This window comes from Hylobates moloch, unplaced genomic scaffold (genome assembly GCF_009828535.3).
Source record: "Hylobates moloch isolate HMO894 unplaced genomic scaffold, HMol_V3 SCAFFOLD_2, whole genome shotgun sequence".
NCBI lineage: Eukaryota > Metazoa > Chordata > Mammalia > Primates > Hylobatidae > Hylobates > Hylobates moloch.
The window spans coordinates 124,364,494-124,376,376 of NW_026652277.1; the positions used below are offsets into that span (position 1 = coordinate 124,364,494).

At 40.4% G+C, this 11,883-nt stretch overlaps 1 protein-coding gene across 1 annotated transcript in view; it reads right to left on the reverse strand.

Annotated features, from left to right (window-relative positions):
• Positions 1-11,883, reverse strand: part of RTN4IP1 (reticulon 4 interacting protein 1) — a 63,114-nt gene that overhangs the window by 14,113 nt on the left and 37,118 nt on the right. Inside the window, exons 6-7 of the mRNA XM_058435726.1 lie at positions 5,944-6,080; positions 1,578-1,761 (exon numbers count right to left, since the gene is read on the reverse strand). Of these exons, the coding sequence (XP_058291709.1) occupies positions 1,578-1,761; positions 5,944-6,080 (321 nt within the window). The remainder of the gene's footprint in view (positions 1-1,577; positions 1,762-5,943; positions 6,081-11,883) is intronic.

The window sequence follows — 11,883 nt, forward strand, 5'->3', positions numbered from 1 at the left end:
ATCATGGCTCTTTGTTACGACCTCTAAGTATTTAGTTAGTACACAGAATTCAAGAGACCAAAGTCCTAAGTTTCATCCCCATAAAAGGTCCCAAATTAATATCTGGAATAAATAAAATGCTAAAGATAATTATCAAGCCAGTCATCTCACAAACGTGAGTCAGTGTTGGTCGGACTGACACAGCGACTCACAGCCTTTTTACCACTGAGGAACTTTCTACTGCCTTGTTCCAGAGTCTCAAGTATTTTGCTTAATTTTAAAAAATAGAATTTTTTTTTTTTTTGAGACAAGGTCTTCCTCTGTTGCCCAGGCTGGAGTACAGTGGCACGATCACAGCTCACATCCTCTGTCTCCCAGACTCAAATCCTCTGGCCTCAGCCTCCTGAGCAGCTGAACTACAGGTATACACCAACATACCTGGCTAATTTTTTTATTGTTTTGTAGAGATAAGCTCTCACTATGTTGCCCAGGCTGGTTTCAAACTTCTCAGACTTAAGCAATCCTCCCATCTCCACCTCCCAAAATGATGGGATTACAGGCATAAGACACCGTGCCCAGCCTATCTTTATTTTTTCTATCATGTATTCCATTTCAACATCAATTCATATTTTAAACCAATGATTTATAATCACCACCAGTTTATCCCATGAAATTATAAAAGCCTCTGTCTCCACTGTGATGACAACAGGCTATGAGGTAAAGTAGAGAGCAGACACTCAAGCTCTGCTATTAGTATTGTAACTGAGGCTCATCTGCCCTAGTCTCCAAGGCCCACCACTCACTGATGTGTGCAATTTGGGTGAGATGTATTCAGTTTTGAGCTTCACACAGCCCTGGTAAAAGTGGCCCTGTTTCAGAGTCAGGCTGACTAACCAAGTCCCAGAAACTCCCATCATGCCATTAATAGCTGGAGTTTCAAATTTACACGGAATACGCAGTGTTAGAACAAGTTGATACAATCCCAGCAAAGGCATGAGTGGAGGCTTACTCAAGGAAAAGTACAACTTGTTTTACTCATAGACCTCTAAATGTCTGAAAGCCCAGTCTGGGAATCACTGGTCTATCCCAATACAATGAAAACAGCAGCTGTAAGTTTTCATCTTTATATACAAGAGACTTAACATCTTTATATATATGTTAAGACATGAAACAGAGAGAGGGTCATCAGGTAGAGACAAGAAGGAAGCACGGACAGTACATCAGATGTAATCAAGAGAAGCAATAAGTAATAATAAAGGCAACATTTAATAAGGGCTTTTTATGTACTAGGCATTGTGCCATGTCTCCATATGGACTACTTCATTTGATCCTTACAACAATGCGGTAAGGTAGATCTATTAACAGCCTCATTTTACAGGGGAAGACTTTGGGGCTTAGAGACATTCAGTAACTTGCACAGGGTTACACAGCTACTAAGTAGAGGTCAGATTTTGAAGCCAGTCACTGTGACTGCAGAGTCCATGCTTGCAGCCACTGTGCTATGCGGCCTCCAAGAGAAGAGAAACTGGCTAGGTGGCAAACCAATTTCTAGCAGCAGAAGGCTGCTTGCAGTCACCAACCAAGACCCTTCTTCCTACCTTTAATGTCTTCGAACCTACAGTGACTCCTGTCTGCAACATGCCATCTGCTATGCCCAATCGGTCCATGTTCAGGAGGAAAGGAGTCACCAAAGTCACATAGGTGGCTCCTGACCATTTCTTGAGAAAATCTGGAGCCCATGTTTCAGTGGATCCGCCAACATTATCAAGGATAAAATCAAACCTGGAGAGGAAGAACCAAATCAAAACATGGTTGTCAGGCTTTACACTGGACTGATCCTCCTTCCCTTCCAGTACCAGTTGGCTTAGGGTTTATTTCAGTGACAAATCTTAAACTGTGCTGCACCTCGCCATCCTACAGAGGGGTGGCTGCTTTGATGGAGACGGAAGGACATACCCATCGCTGGATCTATGACTTTTCTCCAAGGTAAGTTGAATGTGACTAATTTTTGTCATAAAATCATTTCATTTTCTAGTACTTTAGAATGGCTTCAGCAAGTAGTTCTGAACAGCGAGTGGTTTTGGCTCACTACAATGCACAGAATAGCCCCTCACAGCTAAAAAAATTTTCCAGCCCAAAATGTCGATAGTTGAGAAACTAAGGTTGCCAAGGTTGAGAAAGTCTGACTTAATTAAGCTTTGTAAAAAACTGCAAAGCCTTCTGTTCACTATAAAGTATTCTTTAGTGCACATGGATACTTGAAAGTAAAGTATGAGATTTTCACCTACAAGAATGATTTGCTTTTATTGTCTCTACAGTCAGAAATGCTCATGGAAGCATCCTCTTCACCTTCTGGAATTTTCTATCATTTGGCTTCAGGTACAGCATCAAGACAATGCAAAAGGAGAAACGAACAGCCTGTTCTAACATGCCAAAAAAATTCAGCCATAATGGAATCCACAGAAACTGACAGATATTCAACTTCTTACATCTAACCTAAAACTTCTGTAATCACTATATTCTATTGAAAGGGGATAAAAATAAGCTTTGAAATAATTTTGAAAACAAAGATCTATATAGAGAATACATGCATATAAATTGAGCAAATCAGTTGATGAATTCCTCTTTGGTAAATCTTTTCTCCCAAATTCATCTGGATGTCAAACATTAAAGTTCCTAAATCCGCTTTGGCCAACTTTGTGGATCTTGAGTCTTTTATAGAACTAAACTGAAGAAGGGCAAGGCCGGGTGCAGTGGCTCATGCCTGTAATCCCAGGACTATGGGAGGCCAAGGCAGGTGGATCACCTGAGGTCAGGAGTTCGAGACCAGCCTGAACAATATGGAGAAACCCTGTCTCTACTAAAACTACAAAATAAGCCAGACGTGGTGGCACATGCCTGTAATCCCAACTACTCAAGAGGCTAAGGCAGGAGAATTGCTTGAACCCGGGAGGCGGAGGTTGTGGTGAGCCGAGGTCATGCCATTGCACTCCAGCCTGGGCAACAAGAGCGAAACTCTTGTCGAAGAAGAAGAACAAGACGAAGAAAAAGAAGACGAAGAAGACGACGACGACGACGACGACGAAGAAGAAGAAGACGACGAAGAAGACGACGAAGACGAAGACGAAGAAGAAGAAGAAGAAGAAGAAGGGCAAATAAAATCTAAGGATATGAAATGCAGGAGCATGATGACCTTAATAGATGACCATTCTTTTCACTAAAAAAGTGTCTACTTCATTTCCAAGTTTTGAATGAACAAATCTGAGAATACTTAACTTAGAGAAAACTTAAGGGCAGCCTGGCATTATAGAACAGGCATTGTCTGAGAAAGAAATCTGGAGACCAGGTTGTGGATCCAGCTCTCCCAGCAAATGACTGGTGGCATGACCTCGAGTATGCAAAAACTCATAACTCCTCTGCCCTTCACTTTCTCAACTACAGCATCATAGGGTTGGACTGAAGGATTTCAAAGCTGGTTCTTGCTATAAAAGTCTAAGATTCAAATACCTAAAAAGCTGCTATTTGGAAGGAGGAACATATTTATCCTAGGTAGACTGAGAGGTCAAACTCCAGGCAGAAATTACAAAGATCAATTTTAACTAAAGCTATCAAAGAAAAGAAGTAGTAACAGCTTGCATTTATAAGCCACGAAGGTCCCCCTACTAGAAAAGTACAAGCAAAAGGAGCAAGACCATTTGCCAGGGAGAGATGCCAAGGAGGGAAGCATAGCACCAGTTTGGGAGCCTAGACTGAGTGTCCTCTAGCCTTCCATCTGTCAAGTTCTCCTATTCTCTGGTGACAAATTCCAGACATGTATAAAACTTAAGGTAGACCAGGTGCGATGGCTCATGCCTGTAATCCCAGCACTTTGGGAGACCAAGGCAGGCAGATCACTTGAGGCCAGGAGTTCAAGACCAGCCTGGCCAACATGGTGAAACTATCTCCACAAAAAAAAAAAATAGAAAAATTAGCTGGGTGTGGTGGTGGGTGCCTGTAATCCCAGCTACTCAGGAGGCTGAGGCACAAGAATCACTTGAATCTAGGAGGCAGAGGTTGCGCCAAGATCATGCCATTGCACTCCAGCCTGGGCAAGAGAGTGAGACTTCATCTCAAACAAAAACAAATACAAAAAAAAACAAAACAAAACCCCTTAAGGTAGATAGAGGGGAATGGGTAGAACTTGGCCCCAGTATCATGTTGCTATTCCTAGAAGCATCAGAAGATACAAGATCGGGCCGGGTGCAGTGGCTCACGACTGTAACCCCAGCACTTTGCAAGGCCAAGACGGGTGGATCACAGGGTCAGGAGTTCGAGACCAGCCTGGCCAACATGGTGAAACCCCATCTCTACTAAAAATACAAAAATTAGCCGGGCATGGTGGCGCACGCCTGTAATCCCAGCTACTTGGGAGGCTGAGGCAGGAGAATCGCTTGAAACCAGAAGGCAGAGGTTGCAGTGAGCCAAGATCGCGCCACTGCACTCCAGCCTGGGTGACAGAGTGAGACTCCATCTCAAAAAAAAAAAAAAAAAAGATACAAGATCAACCTAAACTACTGCTTTCTAGAAACCAGATCTCAGAGACCTGTCATGTCCTCACTCTCAAGGCGCTCAAAGAGGCTTAGGCCCTGACACACAGACAAGAGGGTAGCTGACAAAATCTCTGAAAGGGACAATGTTAGTCCTTAAACATGCCAGGCATGTTCCGGACATGGGAGCTTTAGGTTTGCTGTTCTTTCCAGCTGGAACAATTGTTCTCCTAGATTCCCTCAATAATTAAATAAATATTATTGAGCACCTACTACATGCTACTACACTCTTCCAGCTGGAAGGATACAGCAGGGAGCAACACACACACACACAAATCCCATTCATTTGGCTTGCTCACTAAAGCCTCCACTCAAATGTTGCTTCCTCAATGAGGCATTCTTTAACCTTGCTATTTATAACAGCCTCCTCCCTAGTCTATTCCCTTTCATTTTTTTTTCAGAGCACCTACCACTAAAGCCGCCCAAACAAGAATGTAAGCTCCATGAAAGTGGGCATTTGTCTGGTTCACCACTGTAGCTGGTGTTTGGAACCCTGCCTGGCAAGAGTAGAAGCTCTCTGAACAGTTGAAGGAATGATGAGTTGCCTGGCTGCTGCTGGGTGCACCACCAAACGACTGCTAGAGGTTGGTGGCACTGGCTGAGAAAGGCTGGGCGGCACCAGATAAGCACTCCCTTTTTTCCTTTTTTCTTTCTATTTAAAAATATACTTCTACTCAATGTGGGCAAGAGTAGTTGACTTCTGAAAACTAATCAAAAGAGGGAAAACCTTTTAAACAGAAGCAGTAAAATAGCTTTCCAAATACTCCTCATTTCTGCTCTCAGCTTCAGCTTGGTCTTGGCTGGATAAAGGTCAGATTAATAAGCTGGAGTCACAGTCAGAATCAACATGACCCAAGAGAATTCCTGAATGCATTCCTGCTTGGTACCTCAGGCCAAACCACAGCCCGGCATTCAGACACACTGGGAACATCCACAGTGCTCCCATTATCAAGATTTAGACTTATACCATTTCTCTTAAGCCTTTTTTAAGCCAAAACATGGAAAGTATGTTTTGGGCTAATCATGTATTTCATGAACTACTCTATATTCTTCCTGTGGTGACAGATGCCACAGAAGGGAACACATTTCCAATTTTGTCTTCAGGCCTCTTACAAACCAGCATGTTAACTTAAAAATTAGCAAAGACCATGTAAGCAAAATAACTTCCTCAGTACTTATCCACATGCTATTACGGTGTTGTATTAACATCTGGAATTAAAATAGAAGCCAACCTAAGTAACTTCTAGTGACATGGAATGTTTTCATAGATCCTTCTCTAAGATTCCAACATGACTGTAAAGCCACCAAGCCATCTCAGACCTGCATAATCAACTGTCCTTGTTCCCACTCCCAGGGTGAACATTGTTCTAATACATACGGTTTTAAGGATTTCAACTGCTCTTCCACACTTCCAGATTTGTAATCAATTACATCATCTGCACCAAGCTTCCTTACAAGTTCACTGGCATCTTGGGAGCAAACTGCTGTCACATGAGCATCCCATGCTTTCATTACCTGCCCCCCACAAAAAGAAAAAAAGAATAAAAAAGGGAGAGATTAGAAAAACTGACTGCATTGAAAAAAAAATCACTGACACCATGTATACATATATCAGACTAATCTCTAGAGAACTTTAAGTACATCATCTTAACCAGAACTATAGGAAGCCATCTGTCAGAGACTAGTAAAAATGATTAAATTTTTGTTCAGTAAGAAAATCCCAAGAAAGAGATCTCATTTTCCCTATATGAGACAGCCAGCCACCATATTGTCATGAAGTTATAACTAATCCACTTAGAGAGGGACTCAGTGCCTCAACAGTAACAGAAAAGACAGGAGTTGAAAGCCTCAAATTTGCCAGGTGTGGTGGCTCACGCCTGTAATCCCAGCACTTTGGGAGGCCGAGGAGGGTGGATCACCTGAGGTCAGGAATTTGAGACCAGCCTGGCCAACACGGTGAAACCCCGTCTCTACTAAAAATATAAAAAATTAGCTGGACGTGGTAGCGGGCGGGCACCTGTAATCCCAGCTACTTGGGTGGCCAAGGCAGGAGAATCACTTGAACCCCAGAGGCAGAGGTTGCAGTGAGCCGAGATTGCGCCATCACACTCCAGCCTGGGGTACAAGAATGAGACTTCGTCTCAAAAAAAAAAAAAAAAAAAAAAAGCTTCAAATTTAGCACCTTCAAGGATAGCAAAGTTAAATGGCCCAAAAATAGCATGTCTTCAGAAAAATGACTATTTAAAATGTATACAGAACATTAAAATGCCACATATCTTCATTTGCATCTCTAATAAGTGTTAACACAATATTGAATCAGAAAGTGTGTCAAAGTAACAAGCTATTAAGTAATAGGTAATATATGAAAAGGTTCTCTTAAAAAGAAGGGGAAGAAACTATAATCATTTTTTCTTAAAAACTTGGATCAGGTCCTCTCCCTTGTAGTAAGAAAACCTAAATAAATGTTACCCAGGTTTTAAAATGCAGATGCCTTATATTTTAAAATAATAAAGAATAACTAGATTTAAATTAAAAGGAGATTTAAATTAAAAGGAGAGCTGAATTCTAATGTTATTCAGAATTAAGTATCCAGAAAGCATCCTGCTCCAAAATTGCTAAAATTTTTTTCTATAATGTTAATTTCATAGACTTAAAAGGGGGCTATTTTCACCTAATTTGAGAATAGCCACTTGAAGTTTACTAAGAAATTTTTGTGCAGATAATTATAGATGATAAGAGATCATTTGTTTTCTCAATCTTGTCCTAAGTATCAATTTCCTGAGCTTCCTTAATATAAGATGCAAAGGCTCACTAGAATACAAGGGATCTGTGTTTATCTGGTTCACTATTGAATCCCCACTCCATGGCACACAAAGGTGCTAAGTAAATTTCTGTTAAATACAAAATGTAAATAAAGGGTTTTTAACTTATTCATAATCTTACCCAATTTCTCACTTTTAAAAAGCAACACTGACCAAAGACATATATCCTGAAAAACTGTGGGGAATTGAAATATTTAGGAGTGATATGATATACAATTTATTGTTTATGGGCTGTAAAGAGACACTTGAGTGTAATGATACGTTGCTTTTCACAGCAAGTCCTGAATCAAATTCAAATATGTGAAGAATAAAATACAAGATGAATAGCTCATTGTGACCATCCTTTCTCTAATACCTATATTAAAAAAGAAACTATTAAGGAAAAAGAAAAGTATGTTCTAAGCACCTACATTTAATATATGTTTTTCTTTAAACAGTATTAAATCCGCAGGAAGAATCTGTCACATGTCAAAACAGGTTTTATCCCTCAAATTTCTAGTTTTTCCTTTCCCATTTAGAGCTATTTATTATCTTTGATCATTATGAAAATGTTTTAAAAACAGTTTTACTTAATAAAAATTTTTCATGTAATATAAAACACAACTATAGAAAACACCTATAGGCCGGGTGTGGTGGCTCATACCTGTAATCGCAGCACTTTGGGAGGCTGAGATGGATGGATCACTTGAGCTCAGGAGTCTGAGACCTGTCTAGGCAACATAGTGAGACCCCGTCTCTACTAAAAATACAAAAAAGTAGCTGGGGCTGGTGACGCATGCCTGTGGTCCCAGCTACTCAGGAGGCTGAAGTGGGAGGATTGCTTGAGCCAGCGGGGGTGGAGGTTGCAGTAAGTCAAGGTCGTACCACTGCACTCCAGCCTGGGTGACAGAGTGAGATTCTGTCTCAAAAAAAAAAAAAAGAGAGAAAGAAAGAAAACAGCTATAGGGTGAACACCACCCAGATAAAGAAGCAGCATGCTGGAAGCCATTCCAAAAATTCTCCTGTGTGCCCCAAACCACAGAAGCCCCTCCTACCCTTTCCCAAAATAATTATCCTGAGTTTTATGGTAATCACCTCCTTGCATTTCAAAAAGTTTATCACCCAACAATGCATTCTCTAGACACTAGACACTACAGTCTTGTGCATTCTTAAAATGTGGTATCTTTTAAATCTTTATTATTTATTTTTGGGTTTCTTTGGTTTTTTATTTGAGACAGAGTCTCACTCTGTTGCCCAGGCTAGAGTGCAGTGGCATGATCTTGGCTCACTGCAACCTCCACCTCCCAGGTTCAAGTGATTTTCCTGCCCTCAGCCTCCCGAGTAGCTGGCACTGCAGGCATGTCACATCACGCCTGGCTAATTTTTGTATTTTTAGTAGAGATGGGATTTCACCAGGTTGGCCAGGCTGGTCTTGAACTCCTGACCTCATGTGATCCACCTACCCTGGCCTCCCAAAGTGCTGGGATTACAGGTGTGAGCCACTGTGCCCAGCCTTAAGTCTCTTTTAAATCACAGGCTCCTGTTCTATCCCTTTGCTTTCCTATAATTTATCTGTGGAAGAATCTAGGCCATTTGATCTGTGGAGTTTCCCACAGTCTGGAATTTCTAACTGCACACCCACGGGACAGTTCCACACGTTGCTCTGTCCTCTGTATTTTCTGCAACTTGGCAGATGGATCTGGAAACTAGATCTGATTCCATTTCAATCCCTTTAGCAAAATTATGGACAGTGTCTGGCAAAGCTAGAGGAGGCACATCATGTCTGCTTGAGGCTCTATTATCTTAGCAACTGTCAATGCTTAATACCTGTATCTGCTTATTGGTGGTTGCGAAATAGTGATCTTCTAATTCTACTTCTTTTTATTTAAGTAGTTGGAATACTTTCTTTTTTTTTTTTTTTTTTTTTGCAGGGGATGGAGTCTCACTCTGTCCCAGGCTAGAGTGCAGTGGCGTGATCTCTGCCCACTGCAACCTCTGCCTCCTAGGTTCAAGCAATTCTCCTGCCTCAGCCTCCCAAGTAGCTGGGATTACAGGAGCCCACCACCACGCACGGCTAATTCTTGTATTTTTAGTAGAGACGGGGTTTCACCACATTGGCCAAGCTGGTCTAGAACCCTTGACCTGAGGTGATCTGCCCGCCTTGGCATCCCAAAGTGCTGAGATTACAGGCATGAACCACTGCGTCCAGCCTGAATACTTTCACAAAATAACACTGCCCCTCATATCACTGCCCCTCACATATTATTTTGTCTGCTCAATTATACAGTTCATGTAGGAAAGGCAAGACAAATGCTTAACTGTTTTTCTTGATCAGTTTATAAGATAATAAATTGGTTCCCTATCAAATTCCAAAAGTGACCTCTTTTGAAAAAAGCACCATGAACTCATGGATTTAAATATATTTAAAAGGTTTCAACCCATTGTAATGGTCATTATTATTACTGAAGCTCAAATTGTTACATCTTTGGGCATTTCTTCAAGTTAGCTCTTGAGTCTTTTGACATGACCTGACTAGTCTTTGATAGCTTCCTTGTTATTTAATGTATTCCAGGTTAATTCTTGTATATTTGTGACCTAGATCTGAAATCACCTACTTCTCTAAGAAGCCCTGCCTTGTTTTAGTGAGAAATGATATTTCAAGTGATGGTTTTACATACACACATACATAAAATATCTCTTGAGTTCATATTGATACTTCCAATTCTAATTTGAGACTATAAAATCCCAGCACTTTGGGAGGCTGAGGCAGGAAGGTTGCTTGAGGCCAGGAATTCGAGACCAGCCCAGGCAACACAGCAAGATCCCATCGCTACAAAAACGTGAAAAAATTAGCTGGGCATGGTGGCATGTGCCCGTAGTTCTACCTGCTCAGGAGTTTGGGGTGAGAGGATCATTGAGCCCAGGAGGTTGAGGTTGCAGTGAGCTGTGATCATGTCACTGCATCCCAGCCTGGATGACAGAGCAAGACACTGTCTCAAAAATAATGACAACTGTTGCACTGTATTTACCTTGTCAGAGCATATGGCTGTTCCTATACTGTCTCCTTCTAAGCCCTCATTTAGTTTTGTTCTACAGGTAACTGCGTTGAACATTTACCACTAGTCCTTAAAATGTCTTCATAGTCATTCCTAGTCAGAAGCTCATTATCTAGTAGCTTCCTCAGAAAAGGATCAGAAGAACAATATTCCCTACATTCTTGATGTTGATAACAGTCTGTATGTGTCCATGATACCTGAAGGCCTGTTTTGTTGTATAAAAGATTCTTGGCACACTCTTCCTTGAGTATCTTAAATATGTTACTCCATTTTTTTCTGCCAAAAGTGTTACTGACAAAAAGTCTCATGATAGTCTAATTTTATTTCTCTTATAAGTCACATCATCTTTTTTCTTATATGGACACATAAGTAGCACATGTGCTATTTTCTCTAGATTTCCAAAGGATCTATTTCTTTTTTCTTTAAAGGCCAGTAATTTCACTATCATTTTTCTCCATATTTTTATTAGTAATTTTCCTTGGTGTTGCTCAGTCTGGGTCCATGTCCTTAGAAAAGTGATGTGGCTATTCAATATGTAATTTCAAATCATTTAATTTCAGGACAGTAGGAAAGTTTAATTATTGTTTTAATATGAGTTCAATTCCCTTGCTTTGGTTTTCCCCTTCAAGGACTCCTAGTATCCATATATCAATTTTCCTTGCCTGTCATCAATATTTGATACTTTCTCTTGAATCTGTTTTTATCTTTGTCTGTTTTTTTGAGATAGGTCTCACTCTGTCCAGGCTGAAGTGCAGTGGTGTGATCACAGCTCACTGCAGCCTCAACCTCCTGGGCTCAAGTGATCCTCACACCTCAGCCTCTCCATAGCTGGGATTACAGGTATAAGCCACCATGCCCAGATAATTTTTGTATTTTTTGTAGAGACGAGGTTTTGCCATGTTGCCCAGGCTGGTCCTGAATCGCTGAGCTCAAGCCATCTGCCCTCCTCGGCCTAGCAAAGTGCCAGGATTACAGGGTGAGCCACTGTGCCCGGCCTTTTTGTTTCTTTTGTAATTTGAATTTTTTTCTGCATTTTGTTTCTATTAAGGAGCATTATGTGTTGTGTTTACTTGCTATTGAGTTCCTCTTAGTTTAGTCTTCTATTACTAAATGATTTTTTCATTTAGTTTTACTTTTTTCCTGAGTTTTTCCAATTCTGATTTATTTTGTTTTTTTCACATCTTATATTATATTTTTAATGTCTTTTAACTTGCTTTGAAATAGTAGGTGACATTTCAGGCTGTTCTGTAGGCATGTATTCTGATGTGCTTTTATTATAGGGTATGTTATTCTATACCTTATTTTCCCTTTCCTTATAATAGCTTTGTATGGGATTTAACCTTGATGCTTTTATATTACTTTTTAATTTTATTAAAATTTTTTGTTGTGAAATATAATACAAATAAAAGCATACAGAATATAAATATACAGCTTAACAAATTATTACAAAGCAAATATTAT